At 40.6% G+C, this 18,221-nt stretch overlaps 1 protein-coding gene across 6 annotated transcripts in view; it reads right to left on the reverse strand.

Moving 5' to 3' along the window:
• Positions 1 to 3,878: 3,878 nt before the first annotated feature.
• The window catches only part of Sncaip (synuclein alpha interacting protein), a 140,036-nt gene continuing 125,693 nt past the window's right edge, over positions 3,879 to 18,221 (reverse strand). For 5 of the 6 annotated variants that reach the window (XM_076912654.1, XM_076912653.1, XM_034518086.2 and 2 more), the window contains exons 9-12: positions 14,044 to 14,136; positions 12,460 to 13,519; positions 11,223 to 11,293; positions 3,879 to 4,526 (exon numbers count right to left, since the gene is read on the reverse strand). In XM_076912654.1, coding sequence (XP_076768769.1) covers positions 4,442 to 4,526; positions 11,223 to 11,293; positions 12,460 to 13,519; positions 14,044 to 14,136 — 1,309 coding nt within the window. In that variant the 3' untranslated portion in view covers positions 3,879 to 4,441. The remainder of the gene's footprint in view (positions 4,527 to 11,222; positions 11,294 to 12,459; positions 13,520 to 14,043; positions 14,137 to 18,221) is intronic. The other variant, XM_076912655.1, reaches the window with a different exon arrangement.

The following is an 18,221-nucleotide window of genomic DNA, read 5'->3' on the forward strand; positions in this document are numbered from 1 at the left end:
ATGCTCTCTTCCTTAAATTGCTTTCATCAGGGTGTTTTTACCTTAGTATCAAGAAAAGAATAAAATGTAAAGTTTCCAGGTCTTGTAAACAGAGAACAGAGAAGAATGAAACAAACAACAGAGAGAGATGATCATAGAGCTGGGAGGGAGGACAAAAAGAATAAAAAGTTAGAGAATGAGAGAAAGGGAAAGAAAGGGGGGGGGGTGTTGGTAAGGAAGAGCCAGAAGAACAAAATGAGAAGAAAAGAACAATGGATTTATGATACCGAAAGTAATCATCAGTATCCATTAGCCAAGATCTATAAGTCGATGCAGACATTTCTGTTAAGATTAATATATATTTATGGAAGACAAGAATCAATTCCTTGTCAAGCCACACAAAACTATGCACTAGTTAACGAGGGTAGGGGTGTACGGGTGTCATAAAAGCAAACCCATCTGCAGAGGAGAGTCCTGGGCAATGACAGGATACAGTCCATTTCATGAGGAAACAGCACAGTCGGCTGCAATGAATTCCTTATTCTCACTTGGCCTTATCAGCATAACAGAAACCCACAGGAAGATGTGGAAAAAATAAGCATTTAACCCATTGTATCAGAGCAGTTCTGAGGGATTATAGACGTGTGTCACTATGCCCAGCTTGAGTTTTTACACTGAGAGAAAGGAATCCTTTAAACCCTGGGGTGGGGGTGTATCTTAGTGGTAGAGCTCTTACCTATACATGTCTCTGAGTTCCGTTCCATCTCATTAACACACACACACACACACACACACACACACACACACACACACACACACACACACACACTTACTTGAAGATAGCCTAGATAGCTTCATTCCCACTTCCAACACCTAGAACAGTCTCCTTAGGAGTGAGGTCTTGACACTGTTTAGCACAAATAAGCAACAGGAACTCAATCTGTTGAGTGTGGTGAGAGCTTAGTGTCCCATTATTGTTTCTCAGAAACATTCTTAATTTGATGTCTTGAACTTTGGTGATACAGGTCCCTTTGGAGACATAAAACCAGCCAGTCTTTACAAGATGCTGACAGATGTTGTGATTGTTTTTTTTACTGTGGAGCCAAGTTTCCTACTCTGCTGCATACCATTAGGCATGCTGATAGAGCTTTGCTCATTTTACTAGCCCAATGGGAAGGGGAACTCAGGACAGAAGCCCCAAAGGTTTGCTTACTAAAAGGCAGCACACTCCTTTCTTTAACATGCAAATGTGTCTCAATTCCTAGAGAAAAAAATGTTTTTTTTTGTTTTGAATTTTTGTATGTTGGTTTTCATTTTTTATATATTGCACAAAATTGTTGTTCATGGCAAGAAAAAAATACTAGTTTCAAGCACCTCCAGTTTATCACTTCCTAAGGAACTTGGGCAGTAAAGACATGCCCCTGTATGATTTTAGGACCATTGTTTTTAGTGACCAGCAATGCCACAGTAATTAGGGAATGTGTGAGCTTCAGGCTAGCTTTTAGGAATCTGCTCAACCTTCCTCTTCTACTCACATTGATCTTCCATATTCACGGCTGTGGGATCTAAATGTGACCTCTGCACATTTGGATTGCAGAGTACTCTGAGTCAAAATTCATTCACTCAAACTCCTTTCTTTGCTCTGTTTTGCCTGTATGTACGTCTGTGTACCACGTGCATGCCTGGTGCCTGCACAGGTCAGAAGACTCCTTGGACTGAGAGATCCCTTGGGCTGCAGTTATAGATGGTTATGAGCCACTGGGAACTGAACTCTTGTTCTAAGAGCAGCCAGTATTCTTTTTCTTCTTAAATTAAATTAAATTAAATTAAATTAAATTAAATTAAATTTTTTATTCACTTTACATCCTGCTCTCCTGGTCACCCTCTCCCACAATCTTTTTCTCCTCTCCTCTCCCCACCTCTTCTCCTCTGAGCAGGTGGGGGCCCCTGGGTATTCCCCCATTCTGGAACTTTAAGTCTCTGCAAGGTTAGGTACTTCCTTTCCCACTCAGATAAGACAAGGCAGCCCAGCTAGAAGAACATGTCCCTCGTATAGGCAACAGCTTTTGGGATAGTCCTCGATCCAGTTGTTTGGGACACACATGAAGACCAAGCTGTGCATCTACTACATGTATGCAGAGGCCTAGGTCTAGCCTATATATTTTCTTTTGTTGGTGGTTCAGACTCTGAGAGCCCCAAGGGTCCAGGTTAGTTGATGCTGTTGGTCTTCTTATTGACTCTGTTGGAGTTCCTATGTCCTCCAGGGCCTGCAATCCTTCTTCCTCTTCTTCCATAAGCATCCCTAAGCCCCATTCACTGTTTGGCTGTGGGAGTCTGCGTCTGTCTGAGTCAGCTGCTGGAGCCTCTCAGAGGACAACATGCTCCTGTCTGTAAGCATAACAGAATATCATTAATAGTGTCAGGGATTGGTGCTTGCCCCTGGGATAGGTTTCAAGTTGGGCCAGTTGTTGGTTGGCCATTCCCTCAGTCTTGAGAAGCTTAGTATTCTTAACTGCTGAGACGTCTCTCCAGCCCTCCTTTGCTATGTTTAATTATTTTCATGTTTTAAAAATCTGCAAAGTGCTTAGACTCCTCACTTTTCATTTAAAAACAGTTTCACAAGGAAACTGGGATTTCCATAGACAGAGGGAACATTTTCTGGACTTTGGTCCTTGCAGGCCACATTTTGGGCCAAGAACCATGTGTTACTTTCTTCTATGGCCTCTGGAGCAGGCAGAAAACTGGAAGGGCACGTTTCATATGCACCTGCTTGTGTTCCCTGTTAGAATCTTGAGCAACAGTATACAACAGTGTGGAAGTAGACAAATGAGGCAGAAGTGGTGAAGTCCCCAAACCAGACACAGGGCATCTCATTATTCAGGGCAGCATGAAAAATGGCACCAGGCTGTATATAGTACCAGCCATTCACAGTGATGACACACTGAACACGCCAAAACTTTAAATGTGTTGCATAGTAAGCAGGAAGGAACCTTCTTTAGAGCTGTGCATATAGGTTATCATATCATATCATTTTCCTGGTTTCTCAAGAAGTCAGTGTTGCTTGTTCAAGACCAAAGAGCTGTCTGTCTATAGCTTTGTCCCAGGAATCGAGGACAGTGGTGAGGATCATGAGCAGCTTTTATCAATGCTTCCCTCTGGTATCTCCTAGTGGCATAAATTTTGTGCACAGAACTTAAATGTCCCCAAAGTTAATTTCTCACCTATAAAATGGGAATAGTGATATCACCATGTAGTGGCTAGCTCATAAAGGACCCTCAAATATTAATCCCTTCTACAGCTCATTAAACCAAGCTGATTCCCACTTGCAAGCAAGCTTTCAGATTCAGACATTTGGCATGCTATGTGCACCAGGACACACAGCGGCCCTCATTAGATACAGGAACATTTGAGGAGTCACTATAGTATTATCTGTACTCACTCCTGTGGTAAGAAGACATTTTGTTCTTAACAAACAACCTGCCAACCTCTCATAGGCCACGTCGACACTTTGAAAATAAAATGCTTGTAGTTTCATCAGAAATGTATTTTTTTTTTTCACAAAAAGATGAACGTTCTAGTAAGTTATTGCTTACACAGATTAAAAGAGCTGTGTCAACAATAAGACTTAAGCTCCATACTGTCTCCCACAGGGATTAGACAAGCCTCATGATATATCGAAGGTAGAAAAACGTGACCCAAGAAATGACTAAACCTTTAGTGGTCATTTGTGTTTTCCCATGTCAACGCTGAGTTTTGAGAAGGCAGAAGGACCATTTGCTTTGCATACTTGTCTAATCTTCCTGGGATTAATGAGGTCTAGAATGTTTTATTTGTCCCCTCCCCATGGGAAACCAGCTCAACAGCCCAGTCTGTTCTTAATATCAAGTATCCGCCATCACAGTACTTCCAAAGCCTTTTAGAAGTCAGCACATCACAGGTTTATTAGAAAGCAGATGCCCCATGCCCAGAATTCGCTGTTAAAAATGTTTAATTTTCTTTATTAAAAAAGTAGAAATGACAGAAAAAACACTCTGGACAGAAAATCAAACCAGTGACCTAGCCTCACTGAGCTGAGCCGCAGCTGCCCCTGTTATGGAGAAAGTGAGTCTCTATCAACATTAAATCGATCAAATTCTCATGCAATTCACAAAACACTAGCCGTGTCAGGTGCTGGTGGATGTGCTTTGAGAAGGTTGAATCAACCAAGTGTCCAATGTTTCAATGCATACATGGCCCGATCATGTTTTCAAAAAGTATATTAAAAAAAAAAACAAATAAGTTCTATATACAGATATGGTCTAAAATGTATCTTATAACAAGTCTCATATTATAAACTTAAGGCATCCGGATATTCTGCTCAGCTGGTGAGGTGTTGTTGTCATGGTCTGATTGCCACAGCGGACAGTCCATTAACTTCCAATGATGGCCGGAGGACATGTGTGAGACCCATGCTAAGAGTAATTTATAAGAAGAGTTCCTTAGGCTCTGGCTCAGCGATGTGCTTCATGTCGTAGGTTTTCTTCGTGTCTCTTTTGATGTCATTATGCCTAAGCAGAAGAGAAACCACAGGCCAAAATGAGACGAAACTACGGTCAAGTTACCAGACGAAGCTGAGAAAGAGTTCACCAAAAATGGGAATCATCCCCAAACCATACCAAGGAGCATTTCATTCCAGGAGGCAAATTATTTGCTTTTCATCTAAACCACTGTTGCAACGTAACGAAAGCAGGCATCATGTAAAAACGTACACTTACTGAACACATTTGAATTTGACTCCAGGAGCAATTTCTTAACCACACTGATTGGAATCCAGGCACTCTGTAGTCAAGGGGATTTTTATCAGGGACAAACAAGATAGGATGTATCACATTGTTGATTAAATGAAAGCAAGAGGTTTTTGTTTTGGTTTTGTTTTAAATAATTTTCTTACAGGGAATTATTGGTGACACTTTGAAAACTACAGGAGCTTGGAACCCTGAGAGAATGCTTTTAGGCATGATTGCTGAGTGACATGTTGAAAGACTACAAATAGGTGAAGGTACAGAAACCAGAAAACTCAGAAACATGAGAGCTGTTTTCCCTCAATACTCACTGTCTGCTAGGTCTGAGGAAAAAGAGGACAAAGGAACAGATGTTCTTTTATAAGTGGACTTTCCTTTGGATAAGATGCATATTCTTTTTCATGGGCTGTTGGATGCATACCATTTAAAAGCTTCTGAAGAGGAGCTTGCCTTTGTTAGTGGGCAAGCCTGTGTACTACTAAGTTCTAACTGTTGGCACCTAAAATACACTCAAAAGCTTTTCTGATAGTGGTTCTCAAATTTGGATGCAGGAAAAGCCCCAGTGTGGCTTTCTGACCTCAAAACCATGCTTGCTTACTGCTATGGCTTGGACATGGTTGGAGTGTGTCCCCCAAGGGCGTATGTATATAAACTTCAAGAAACTATGGAACTTGGAGATCTTGGAATCCCACTGACTGAGTCCTTGTGGCTTTATAAGAAGAAATCGTCTGGGGATGTAGTTCAGTGGTAGAGTGTTTGGCTAGAATGCATAAAGTTCTGTGTTCAATAGCCAACACTCAGAGAAAAGAGAGAGAGAGAGAAGGGTGGAGGGAGAGAGAGGCTAAAAATGAACTTACTGTTAATAAGAACTCTTGAGCCAGACTGATCAAATTCAAATGCTGGCTCCACAGTTTATAACCATCATTACTGTCTAATCTTGGGCAAGATGCATAATCATCTATGTCTTTTTCCAATGTGCAAAATATGGATAATAATAGGATCTGCCATATATATCATCGCGAAGATTAAGAGAGCAAAGATGTATAAAGCGTCTGGAATATTTGCTGGGCTATTTTAAGTGCGCTCATATTTTTATCATCTGTAGTGGTGTGCCAGTAGTTGATAGGGATAATATCTGAAACTGACAATTTCTATAAACACGGTATTTAGAAATATAGAATACTGAAGAAAATATGACAGAAAAGGGCATGGTAGACTCAGAAAAATATGAATAGTGAATGGATGGGGTGGTGCAGGAGATGGCAGACTTTTTTATTGATTAATTTTGTTCTTTGGCAATTTCATATATGTATGTAATATATTCTGACTATTCTCTCTCTCTCTCTCTCTCTCTCTCTCTCTCTCTCTCTCTCTCTTCTCTCTTCTCTTCCTCTCCCCTTTCTATAAGTATGCCCACATCTCTACTTCCTTGTCAGTTCCCTTCTGAAATTCATGACCTTTGGTTTTGTTTTCTGATCCATTTAGTTTAGCCAGGACCAGTGGTGTGAGTGTTGGCCAGGACTGTTGGCTTGGAGCGATCCACTGAAGCCTGTTGTAACCACTAATGGGTACCCATCTGAAGGCAGAGATTCTTCCTCTTCAATCTATCAGCAGCAAATAGCTCAGTAGTAAAGAGTGGGGCCCCCTCAGCCCTTCTCCCATATATTCCTGACTGATGAAGAGCCAGCTTTTGTTTTGCTATTATTACTCATATGTGTTCATATAGTCTTGATGGAAATTAAATTAAAATAAATAAAATAAAAGGTTTCATTCTAGGTTAAAGATACCATAATTCACACTTTCTGAAAGACATTTTTACTTTGGTAGGATGGAATGTTGGTTTTATCATCCTCAGAAGAGCCCCATTTCTGCAGGAAAAAAAAAAAAAAAAGCCCTAGTTTGATTACAGAAAGCCAAGTCCAAACCAAGTAAACTGTTAATTTGAGACATTTAATATGATAATAAATCAGCCTTCCCTGAATCCTTCAATTACTCAACCTTCAACTGCCAGAATTCAAGAGAACAAAAGTGGGTAATTCTGGCTCAAATTATTCAGATAATTGTTGTGCCTCGACTTCACTCTTGGATATGAAACCACATTCTGAGTGACCAAAATTAAAAAGGGGGAAAGCATTATGTTTAAATAACTGGTTTTCAAGTAATCCAGTGTGCTGAATCATCTAGGCACACACTCTGTATTTCCACAGCACGTGGCAATCCCACAGCAACAGACAGGATCAGTATGCCACGGCTCCTAGCCTGCCACACGATCACCCTGCTAACCAAAGGAAGAGGCCACTAAATGTGCTCTCTTAGAATTTGACTTGTAGCTTAGCTATATGATTTATCTACTAAAAGATGGAATTCTGTTTCAAAATTAAATGAGTATTACTCAAATTGACACTTACTGAAGAAGGGAGATGTGATACTCAAATGTACTGATAGAACATAACCGCTTCCCCCAGACCCCGGGATAATACAGACAAGGTTTTCTTTTGCTTTCTTTCCCTGTTTCTTCCTCCTTTTCCTCGGTTAGGCTCTTTTTCTTTCCAAGTATTTATGAAGCCTCTTCCATAAGCCAGGCACAGTGCTAGACACTAAGTGTACACAGGTGCTCTCACGGCTAATTGGTCTCATGAAGCTCTGGTAATAGTTTTTATTCCTATCCTCCTTTAAATCTGTTCACTGTGACCGGCCCGAGTTCAGAAACTATGCCTTCCTTTGGGGAAAATGTGTTGTTTATGTGTGGGGGGAGTGCACATGTTTATGTAAGTACAATTATGTGTGTATACAGGTATACATACACACATGTACACATGTATGTGGAGGACAAAGGATATGATCAAATGCTGTCCCTCAGGAATTATCTAACTCCTTTTCTGAGCTTGGATCTCTTGTGGCTTTGGAGTTCAGTGATGTTTGGTTGTTCACTGATAATTGGCTATGGACACCATGGGTCACCTCGTTTCTGCTGGCTCAGCACAGGGAGTACAAGCCCAAACCACTATGACTAACATTTTTAATGTGTGTTCTGGGTTCAAGTCTTCATGTCTGCACAGCAAGTACTTTACGGGTTAAACGATTTCTTCAGTTCCCCCAAGTATATGCTTTCTTGATGAAGATATGGAAAAGAAAGGTGTGGCCACCCAGGGGTGTGGCTCAGACAAGGTTCTATCTGTGCTGATTTCAATCAACCTATATATCTCTAAAATCCAGCCTTTAGAGAGGGTTGGGTAGGCTCTATTCTTATGATATCCAAAGATGCTCTTAGTAATGGCAGACTTATGGTATGGCTATGACACCACAAGACATTATCTTCCTTTGCTTCACAACTGTACCTTCAGAGTGAGGAAAACAGAGTAGAGAGGGAAAAATGAGCTGCTTGTCTTAAGATTTCTGACTATCATTAAATTGGGCTGAGCACGCTAAAAATGTGTCCTGCTGATGTAGTTTTAGTTTCTAAGGAAGAGTTCTCCTTTCTCCTGTCTATAAGCAGCAACAAACCATTGGGATAAATAGTGACATCATTCCCAGCCCTATGCCAAAAATATCATTCTCTTTGAAGTAGCATTGGATACCTTGAAATCTATGTAAAATATTTGACATTAGTTCTTGGCTTTGTATGTATAATTCTTAATGTGGCTAATTCATAGGTAATAAAAAGCATTCTAGGTTTTGTTTGCTTTATGTCTTTTGAAGGAGTCCTATTATGTTGGTGCTAGGATTGGGGTCTAAGCTTTCAAGAAAGAGTGTCACAAGCTTAGAGAGGGTGCTGTTGGAGCTAGCCATATTTTGGAACAAGCTACCCTAGGCAGTCCCAAATTGGCAAATAGATGCTTCATTGGTATTTTAAGACCAGTGATAGTACACATTCCTTTGGTGTTATAAAAACTCAGTCAACTTATCCTCTTGGAAGAAAAAAGAAAAGATGAATCTGTTTCCTATAAAACAAGTTATCTTTTGGAGTTATCATCTTCTTGAGAAAGCTGGTCAAAGCAATAAGGTTGGATCTAACTTTAAAGGCCACTGAAAAGAAATCCAATACTCTTTGCTATCACCCTGTGATCAATTCAGAAAATTAAGTAGCCATCAGAAGCCTGGTTAAAAACCTGAGTGATGTTCTTTAAAATGCTGCATTCACTGGTCCTACCTGTCTTTATTCAAGAAAAACGTTAAAAAAATTCTTAGAAACTAGGTTGTGATTCCAAAGTCCTGGAGCTGATACCACATTCACATCTGTTGACAAGGGGAGTCAGTAGCAGGGAGCTGTCAACATCTCCACTCAAAGTCTAAGCATCCCTCCACTATTTCAGGAAGCCACTTGATGTACTATCAAGTTCTTTGGTCAAGATCTGAAGTCACCACTGATAGGTGAACCTCTGCACTCAGCTCACATATGTAAATGCTGCAGGCACCAGAGTTAGTTCTGTCTTGTTCATTTAAACATCTAATTGTAGCCTTAGTTCTTCTGTGGAACCTTTATTTCAGGCAGAGAGGCATCCTTGATTTGTCTGTGGAGTGGACCAGGCTTGTGCTGTCTGTGTGCAAACGATGCAGAGAGAATAAAAATGTATTCTTTCCAATGTGAAAAAGAAACAACAAACAAACAAACAAGACTTCCTATTTTAAATGGAAGCCCATGCCAAACTAAAACTGTAATAAAGTATATATTAGGATATGGGGTAGTGAGATGAGGTTGAGGTATGGATGTTCACTCAGTATTGTGACTATATGTATTGTTTGAATTTTCTAACTAAGCATTGGATTCTAATTTAGCATTGAATTCAAACCTTGTCACTCCACAAGGCCAGTGAATCTGTTAGCTTAATAACTGAGTCTTTAGAAGGACTGTTCCCTAAATGCAGTGGGTAAGTGTTACAGTTGTCTCAGACAAGTGAGTAACCCTCTAACCTCATTTTGTGCTCTGAATCTTTGTAATCCTACTCAACTGAAATGCTCAGCTTTGTTCCTTTCCTTGTAAAAAGGCAGGGTGAAACATTTCTGGCAGGAAGGATCTGCTGTGACATTAATTATCTTGTTTCCAGTTGCTCTAGGAGTCTGGAAGACATTTTCCTTTCTGCTTCCAGGGAGTTTGCCAAGTCTTTGTGCTTCCTTGTCTCAGGCACAAAAGCATAAGTTTCCAGGCACCAAGAAGACACATCCAACCTAAGACAGGCACAGGAAAGGGTGCGAGAATAGGGAACTAGGCTGAGATGAGCAGAAGCTGGATAGTATCAGTGTTGGGAAGGACAAGGTTTTCCCATGTCACTTTCCCATCTTTAACACTGACATTGAACAGCACTGAACAGGAGCCTCTGTCACAGGATGGCTGGAAGCAGTCCTGACTACATTTAGACCACCTGTTATCAGCTGCTTACTAGTGAGTATTAAGAATCTAAGGCGTTCTTCCTTCAATGCACCGAATTAATGAGACCCTTGATGATATCCCGCTAACATGACTAAGCTTTGTTTTCCACCCAGACTGGACACAGACACAAGTAGATCCGATCTAGGGAAGGGCAAAAAGAGAAAGATTTTCTGGAGATTTTGTATTTTGAACTAAAATTTGTATGTTTGGACACAAATTCTTTGGAGGATACTGGAGGAATGCTGAGTACCACGTCATGGTTTTTAAATTTCTGAAATGTTTTAAAACCAACAGTTTGCTTTTAAAATGGGCTTAGAGGTTTAACGCTTCTCAAACAAACCAGTCAAGAGAAACTGACCACATTAACATTTCCTGTAGCTCCCCCTACTTCCTGCCAGGACAGGAAATAGATGCTGCATCTCAGAAAAGTTTTGCTCAAGGAATAGTCCTAGTCTCTCACTAGTGACAGGGTCCTCTTTCTTGATCACGTACACATTTGGACTTGTGAACATTTTGTTTGAGAAAGACTCTTATTTTAACGACTGGCTTTCATCAAGAATGGCTTCTGGGCCGGAAGTGGTTCACAGTGCTAAGTGGAAAAGTGTCCCATCGCAGAGGCATGCTTCTGAGAGGCACTCTTGTGATCAGCTGAATGATGACAAAAGGCACCTTCAGTTTGTCAGTAGTGCTGAAGCAAAACCCAGCTCACACTTGAAGTTCTGATTTTGGAAGGGCAGCTAACCCCTTCTACCCATGGCTGAACCTAACTTCTATACTTGGCGCTAAGCTCCCTTAAAATGCAAACTGAAGGCCAAAGTAAACGGAGGAACATAGTGAGTTTGTGAAAAGGGTAGATAGACTCTCCCAACTGATACGAGGATAAAGTGCCTCCAATGGAGTACCAGCTACCTTCCTAGGACCTAGCTGCCACCTGAAGCCATGTCTTTTTGGGAGAAGGGTTGTAAGATTCTTCTCCCTTGGTGCTATATCCTATGTCCCCTGCTTAAAAACATTGCAGCCGCATCATTTCAAAGCTCATGCAACTCTAAGCAAAGGCATGGCAGTTGTCGCACAGTGCGTTCTACGCCACATACCGTGCGTAGTCACGTAGATGCTCCTCAAGCAGCGCGTTAGAAGGAAGTTGGATACAGCTGCTGTACATCGCCTAGAGAAGTGCAATTAAGAATTATCTGACAACATGCAACAAGTTTATCACATGCACAGGTCCCGGTTAATCCAAGGCATGCAGGAGATGTTAGAGAAAAGGTGTATGGGAAAGGTGGAGATGATTTTAGTGTTATTGCTCATCAGGAGACTCTATTAAGTCATTTGGGAAAAAAATAGATTTCAAATTTTAAAGCAAAGAGTCTGGTGTCTTAGCCAGAGTATGCTGCTTTCTAGATAAAACAAATACATGGTAAAGTCGTTTATAATAAGGGAGATGGTAGATAATTTAAAAATTGGTGATGAGGCTGTTGAAGAGATATTACGTAAAACTTGACTTAGTATCACAGCAAGAAATACAAATAGTTCTTAAGACTCTGTTGTAATAGGAACCCAACAAAGAATAACCGGTAAGCTTCCGACACTCTACTGGGTAGTTTAGTAAACGGAATAGTGAATGATCCAAGGCATTCCTTCCACAGAGAGATTTGCACTTTGGCTGCTACACTGTTTTTGATGGCATGACAAGCACAGAGCATGCAGGAATCACTGCCTAAAATGATGTTCCTATCTCTTATTCTTAGAGACTGGTTTCCAAGAAATGCTGTTATAAATGACTTCACAATGCATTCTGCCTTCTCCTGTCCACTGGCAAGCCCGTCAGTCTCTCCAGTATCTAATCAACACTTAGAGATGTGTGTGCTAACAGGCTATGTGGCAGTCTCTGGGGGATATTCATTTCAAAGGTTATTTGAGTTGAGTAGCTTAGAAGAAATGAGGTTTCTGTTTATGTGCTTTTAAAGTGGGCTTGAGTACCCAGTCCACAAGGAGAACAAACTCTTCCTGAGGCAGAATCAGTGCCAACAAAGGACCGATTGAATGCTGATGAGTGGTTTCATCTTGTATAAATGCCTCTTAGCTTACAACTCCAAATGCCCAAAGCACAAGAAACTGGGATCAGACCTAATCTGTGGTTTCTTTACCCTCTCTCTGCATTCTCCAAAGGAAGTAAGGGCATTTATTTTAAGCTGCCATGTTTCATTAAAAATATATGAATTTCTGAATCTTGGAGTGACCTCCCCTTAAGGTGGCACAAGTCAGTAACCCAAGTTTTAACAATAACATAATCAATTAAAAGTAATACAAGCATAGTCTCCAAGCACTCACTGCCTTGTTCTTTCCTTTGCTGGCAGGGTTCACAGGATTCCCCTTGGCATCTGCTGTCTTCCTTCCAAGTGATGTCAAAGGTAGTGTGCAGGTCTTCAGCTGGCTGGCTGGCTGGTAGTTATTATTGTTGTTCTGATTCCCACTTAAACTCTCCATAATGGATCGGAAGGTTCCAAAAGGCCTTTTCATTTGTTCTCCTGATTCACTAGTCCTCTGAGGGGCCCTGCCCTTATCTTTGTCTTTTTCTCCATTTAGTTCAAGGCTAGTTTGCTCCATTTGCACGACAGGCTCTTCAAAGGTCACTCTAAGCTTTGAGTTTTGGGATGTTCGGCGCTTGGATGATGGAGACTTGAGGGCACTCTTGGGGCTTGTGGCAACTTTCTGAGCAGTGGCACTGTCAGGACTCGACTGAGTGGCTTCTGTGGAAGGCTGGGTTGGAGGAGTCATCCCCAGGCTTGGGCAGTGGGAGTCCAAGTCTGGTTCACTGCTTTCTGAGGTGGGAGATGGGCTGTGTCCATCCATAGATTTGGAGGCCTTTATACCAAAAGGAAACCTGCGTCCTGATGCCAGAGAGTGTTTCTTTATCATCAGGTGTAAGCTTTCTGCGCTGTCCACATTCTCCACACTTTCCACAATGGGCTGTGGTCTCGGCCTGTCTGCTCTTTTCACAGGAGTATTTTTGGGGTCTTCAGAGTTGTTTGAGTCCGTGTCAGATTCACTCAACGATCTCTGCATCAGCTGCCTCAGTCTGGCTAGCTTCAGTTCCCTCTTCTCTAGAGGGATTTTTTTCAAATTCCTAGAGGATACCTGAGCATCCTGGAATTCTAATGACAGCTTTTCCTGGGTGCAGACATTCTCTGATATTTCTTTCCCCAATAACTGACGTAGGATTTTATCAGAGTCTTCATCTTTTCCTTTGGTCCTAGTCCTGCTGGAGACTGACACGCTTCCAAGGACTTGTATTCCCTCCTGGGCTCCCAGTTTGCTTTTGCCTGTAGACTCGTCATCTGTATCTAGAATTTTCCACTGGGACTTTCTAGAAGCTGGCGAGGAAGGTGAACTGGAAAGAAGATGAAGAAAATGTAAGATGGTTTCCTACTGTACTAAATGCATCCATAAGACCTTGCATGCCCTTTGATATGATTAGAGATTCATGGAAAACAAGATTAGAATTACTTAATGTTTTCTTCAGAACAATTAATGAAGACTCCATTCTGTCAGCTGTAGCCAGAGCATAATGTGTCCTAAACTTCATGGCTACAGAATTGGTCTGTTTTATTGTGTATGCACCACTTCTGTATGAATTTCCTTACTTCTGTTTCTAACAATCTAATCACCCTATGTATCCTTATTCTCATTTCATGGGTCAGTACATGTGACACAAAGACATAGAAAAGCTGGAAACTACCTCAGGTCCTGTGATCCCAGACACAGATGTTTCATTGATATCTTTATGTAGGAGTAAAGTATTTTCTGTTGTAATTTTCTTGAAAAACGTTAAACGGAATAAGCAGAATACTAGAGGACTATTTAAAGATTTCATCAAATACCCAACAATTCAAATACCAGAATGACTGGGACTACCTGGGTGAAGAAGGGAGGGACTTGCCCTCTGACTTCTGGGCTTCTAGAAGTTGTTGGAGTTGACTCTGCAGTGTGACACGCTCCACTGTCTGCCTGTAGGAAACAACCAAGGAACACAATGTCTGTTGCATGGCCACTGGAGAACTAGAGGGAGAAGAATCTTCATGAAAACTCAGCAAATGGCAATCTATTCAGAAGCCTTAAAAAGGGTTTAGTCTTCATCCTCATGGTTCAGAGAGTTTCCCAAGGAGGTAATCAAAAGTATTGAAAAGGATAGTTATTGTTCACACTTGTGACAACCGTGAAGTTAATACCCCATTAATAAGAGTGAAGGAATTTCAATCATTTTTACAATGACAACTATTAAAGCAACATTATTTTAATACCTATGGACATACAAAGAATTGCTGGTATTTGTGTGTGTATATTATACTTTATATAATATATATATTATATATAATATTATATTATATTATATTATATTATATATAATATAGTATATTATACTAGTCTTACATGAAAAAAGAGTGCTATAAATACTACACATAATACATTCTAATTTGTGTGTGTGGTTGTGTATATGTGTATGAATGTGCACATGGAGACCAGGAATTGCTGTTACATGTCTTCCTCATTGCTCTGCATCTTAGTTTTTTTTTTGAGAAAGGTTTCTCATTGAACTGGGGGCTCATGGTTCAGCTAGAGTGGCTGGCCAGAAATCTTTAGGGGACTTCCTTGTCTCTGCCTAATAATACCAGGATTATGGGTGCAAGTCGCTAAACCAGCTACTATTCTAGGAAATTTCTCTCTCCCCTCCATCACCAGAACAAAGATCTAGAAGGATGTATTTCAAAATGTAACTAATGGTTTCTAAACTATTGTATTTCTTTGTTTTTGAGACAGGGTCTCTCTCTCTCTGTGTAGCCCTGGATGGCTTGGAACTCACTGTGTAGACCAGGCTAGCCCACTGACTTCGGCTTATGTCTGCCTCCTTAGTGCTGGGATTAAAGGCAATGGGGCACTTTGCTTAGAAATTTTAAAAAGTGTTTACAACAGTTACAAACAGCTTACTAATCATAAAAATATAAATAAACACAACACAAAATAACTACTTGTACTTTGGGTAACAAAGAGTTTTGTACTCTCTTATGAAAAGGAAAAATAATGCAGAGTTAACAGTCTGTTTCCTCGGGACATAACAGTATGTGTCACAGAATGTGCTTTAAAGATTAAAAAAAAAAGGTTGAAAGTCACAGCTACAGAAAGAAAAATCATTTAGAAAATGTATATTAATTATTATAGAAATTGGTATTAGTTAATCAACTTGACTCTGTTTTATTCACATATTTAGTTTTTGAGACAAGGTCTTACTCTGTAGCCTTGTGTGGCCTAGGGCTTACTATTTATACTGGCCTGGCCATGAACTCATAGAGTACCTTCTGCCTCAGCCTTCCAAATTCTGAGATTAAAGCAAATTAACTCTTATTTCGCCGAAATGAGAAGTATTTACCGAATACAGTATGTAGTATTGATACAGTTCACCAAGAGTGTCTATCCATGTCCAAATTCTCAGGAGGCATAAATATGCCATGTTAATAGCAAAAATGAAGTGATATTGATACAGCTGATGTAATATGAAGCTTTTACCCTACACATATAAGCCTTTCACAGTGAGAAAGAGGTTAGAAAAATAGGAAGGACTTGACCCTGCTGCCGACGTCATACCCAGAGAAAGCAGATTATGGGCTACAGGATTCAGCTGGGCTAACCCGTCTAGCAGCCAGAAGGATAGCAGAAACCTAGTCATCCAAATGCAAGAAGCTGATTCTGCAGCAATCTGAAGGAGCTTAAAGCACACTCACCCTAAAGCCCATTTTCTAGGAAAGTGCCTTGTAAACATCTAGATCTTAGCATTGCAACATGCCCACTGACCCCCTAACCTACAAAACTATGAAGCAAACATGTCTTCTGTTAAATCAGTAATTTTGTGATAGTTTGTTATAAGCAACAGGAAACTAATATGGTTAGCATAAAAATGGTAAGAGCTCTCATGGGCTGGGGCATCAAACTAAATGAAGAAGTTGTAAGTATTACAATTGCTACCTTATTTTAGGTATGGACTAGAGGAAGCCTCCCATTCTTGCATGGTATTGCTGCATATATGCAACAACTATGTCTGTATATTTTTATGTAGTCAGGTCCTGATAGTCTTCTGCAACTTGCAGTATCTTTGTATTTCTTAGAAGTGGTCAGCATTCTTTCTAACAATTCATCCTCCAAACCTAGCCAAGTCTGTAACTTTATTTCATTTCACCTATACTGCCAAACTCACTGATTCAAACTTAGTCATGGGGCTTAAGTCATGTCTTAGTCATGGGACTCTGAGACTAAGTGCATTTGCTGATTCCTAGCACCCACCCTGGGATACTTAGAACAACTTGTAATACCAGCTCCAGGAGACCCAATGCCTCTTCTGGTCTCCATGGTGACCTGTACACACATAGTACAGATATATTCTCAGGCCCACACACATATACATAAATTAAAAATCAAGATAAATCTTAAGCAACAGCATAAAAAAACCAAAACCACAAGGTTTTCTAAAAGCAGGACCTAGCAAATTCTTAACAAATCAGATAGCCCATATTTTAGGCTCAGGAGTCACCACGCTTTCAGAACTGTCCTTGTAGCATGGCTTTAACCTTGGACAACACACAGATGAATATGTGTGGCTGTGTCCCAACCAAACTTCTTACAAAGATAGTTGGTTAGAGGGCTTTGACCTCTTTCCTATTTGCTGACGCTGACTTAAGACTAAAACCCCTGAATACATTCTACTTTGCTAGTTGGGATGCATGTCGCGTGTGCGCGCGCGTGTGTGTATATGTGTGTGTGTGTGTGTGATTTTAAGAGCGCTGGAGAGATGGCTCTATAGTTAAGAGCATTAACTGCTCTCTCAGAGGACCCAGGTTTGAATCATAACACTTACGTAGTGCCTCATAACTATGTATAACTACAGTTACAGGGGATCCAATGGCCTTTTCTTCAGGCACCAGGCACAGACATGCTGCACAGACATGTACAGACAAAACACTCATACACAGAAAACAAAATAAAATAAAAAATTATAAAAAACAAACAGAAACACAGACATTATTTAGAAAGAGAGACTACTCTGGGAACTTGAGCAAGCTAGTGGGCTGATTGAAGGTGCACACTCTAAAGCCATGCCCAAGTTCTGGAGAAAAATATAGCAGGGGTTTGGGGTGGGAGGGTGGGCGATAAGGTAGGTACAGGAAAATTATACACACATACACACACACACACACACACACACACACACACATTTTACTAGGTGTCTTTCAGTCATTATGACAAAATTTTAAAAAATCCCATTTGATATCAACTGTGTTGACTATTGACCAGAATTACCAGAACAATGGAGAACACCCTTATTCTTTAGATTTGAAAGAAGCTTCCAGAAAGACCCTATCAGCCTTAAACAGAGAGAGAAAACTTTATTTTCATACCATGTCACTGTGCCAGGATGGCTGTAAGAGTATCACAAACTTGGTGGTTTAAAGGACAGGAAATATTTAAAATAATTTTTAAATTTTTATTCTATGCATATATGTGAGTGCTTGCATATGTGCCTTGCAACCTCAAAGGTCAAAAGAGGGTGTCAGATCCCTTTGACACTAGTGTTCCAGATGGTTGTGAACCACATGATGTAGGTGTTGGGAATGATCTTTTGCCAAAGCCGCATGTGCTATTAACTACTAAACCCTCTCTTCATCCGCAGACAAAAGCAATGTATCACCCCACACTTTGGGAGGCCTAAGTCGTGTGAGATTAAAGTTAGTCATGTTGGTTCCTTCTGAGGACATGTTGGTGTCTATTCTGCCCCTGTCCCCTAGGATCTACTTTTTACTGGCAAATGCTGGTTTCATGGTTTGTTGATATCCCCGGATGAACACTGCCTTCATGTTTACATGATGTTCTTTTGGTGTATATGGCTGTCTCCATTTTTTATAGGGATACTTGACATTGGATTAGGACTTCACCCTCATGGCCCTACGTGGACTCAATATCTCCTGTGACTATCTGATTTCCAAATAAGGATACACTGAAATATTAGGGCTTAGCATCTTCTTGGTGGAGGCAGAATTCAGTTCCAA

The sequence above is a fragment of the Arvicanthis niloticus genome, chromosome 14 (assembly GCF_011762505.2).
Source record: "Arvicanthis niloticus isolate mArvNil1 chromosome 14, mArvNil1.pat.X, whole genome shotgun sequence".
Classification (NCBI taxonomy): Eukaryota; Metazoa; Chordata; class Mammalia; order Rodentia; family Muridae; genus Arvicanthis; species Arvicanthis niloticus.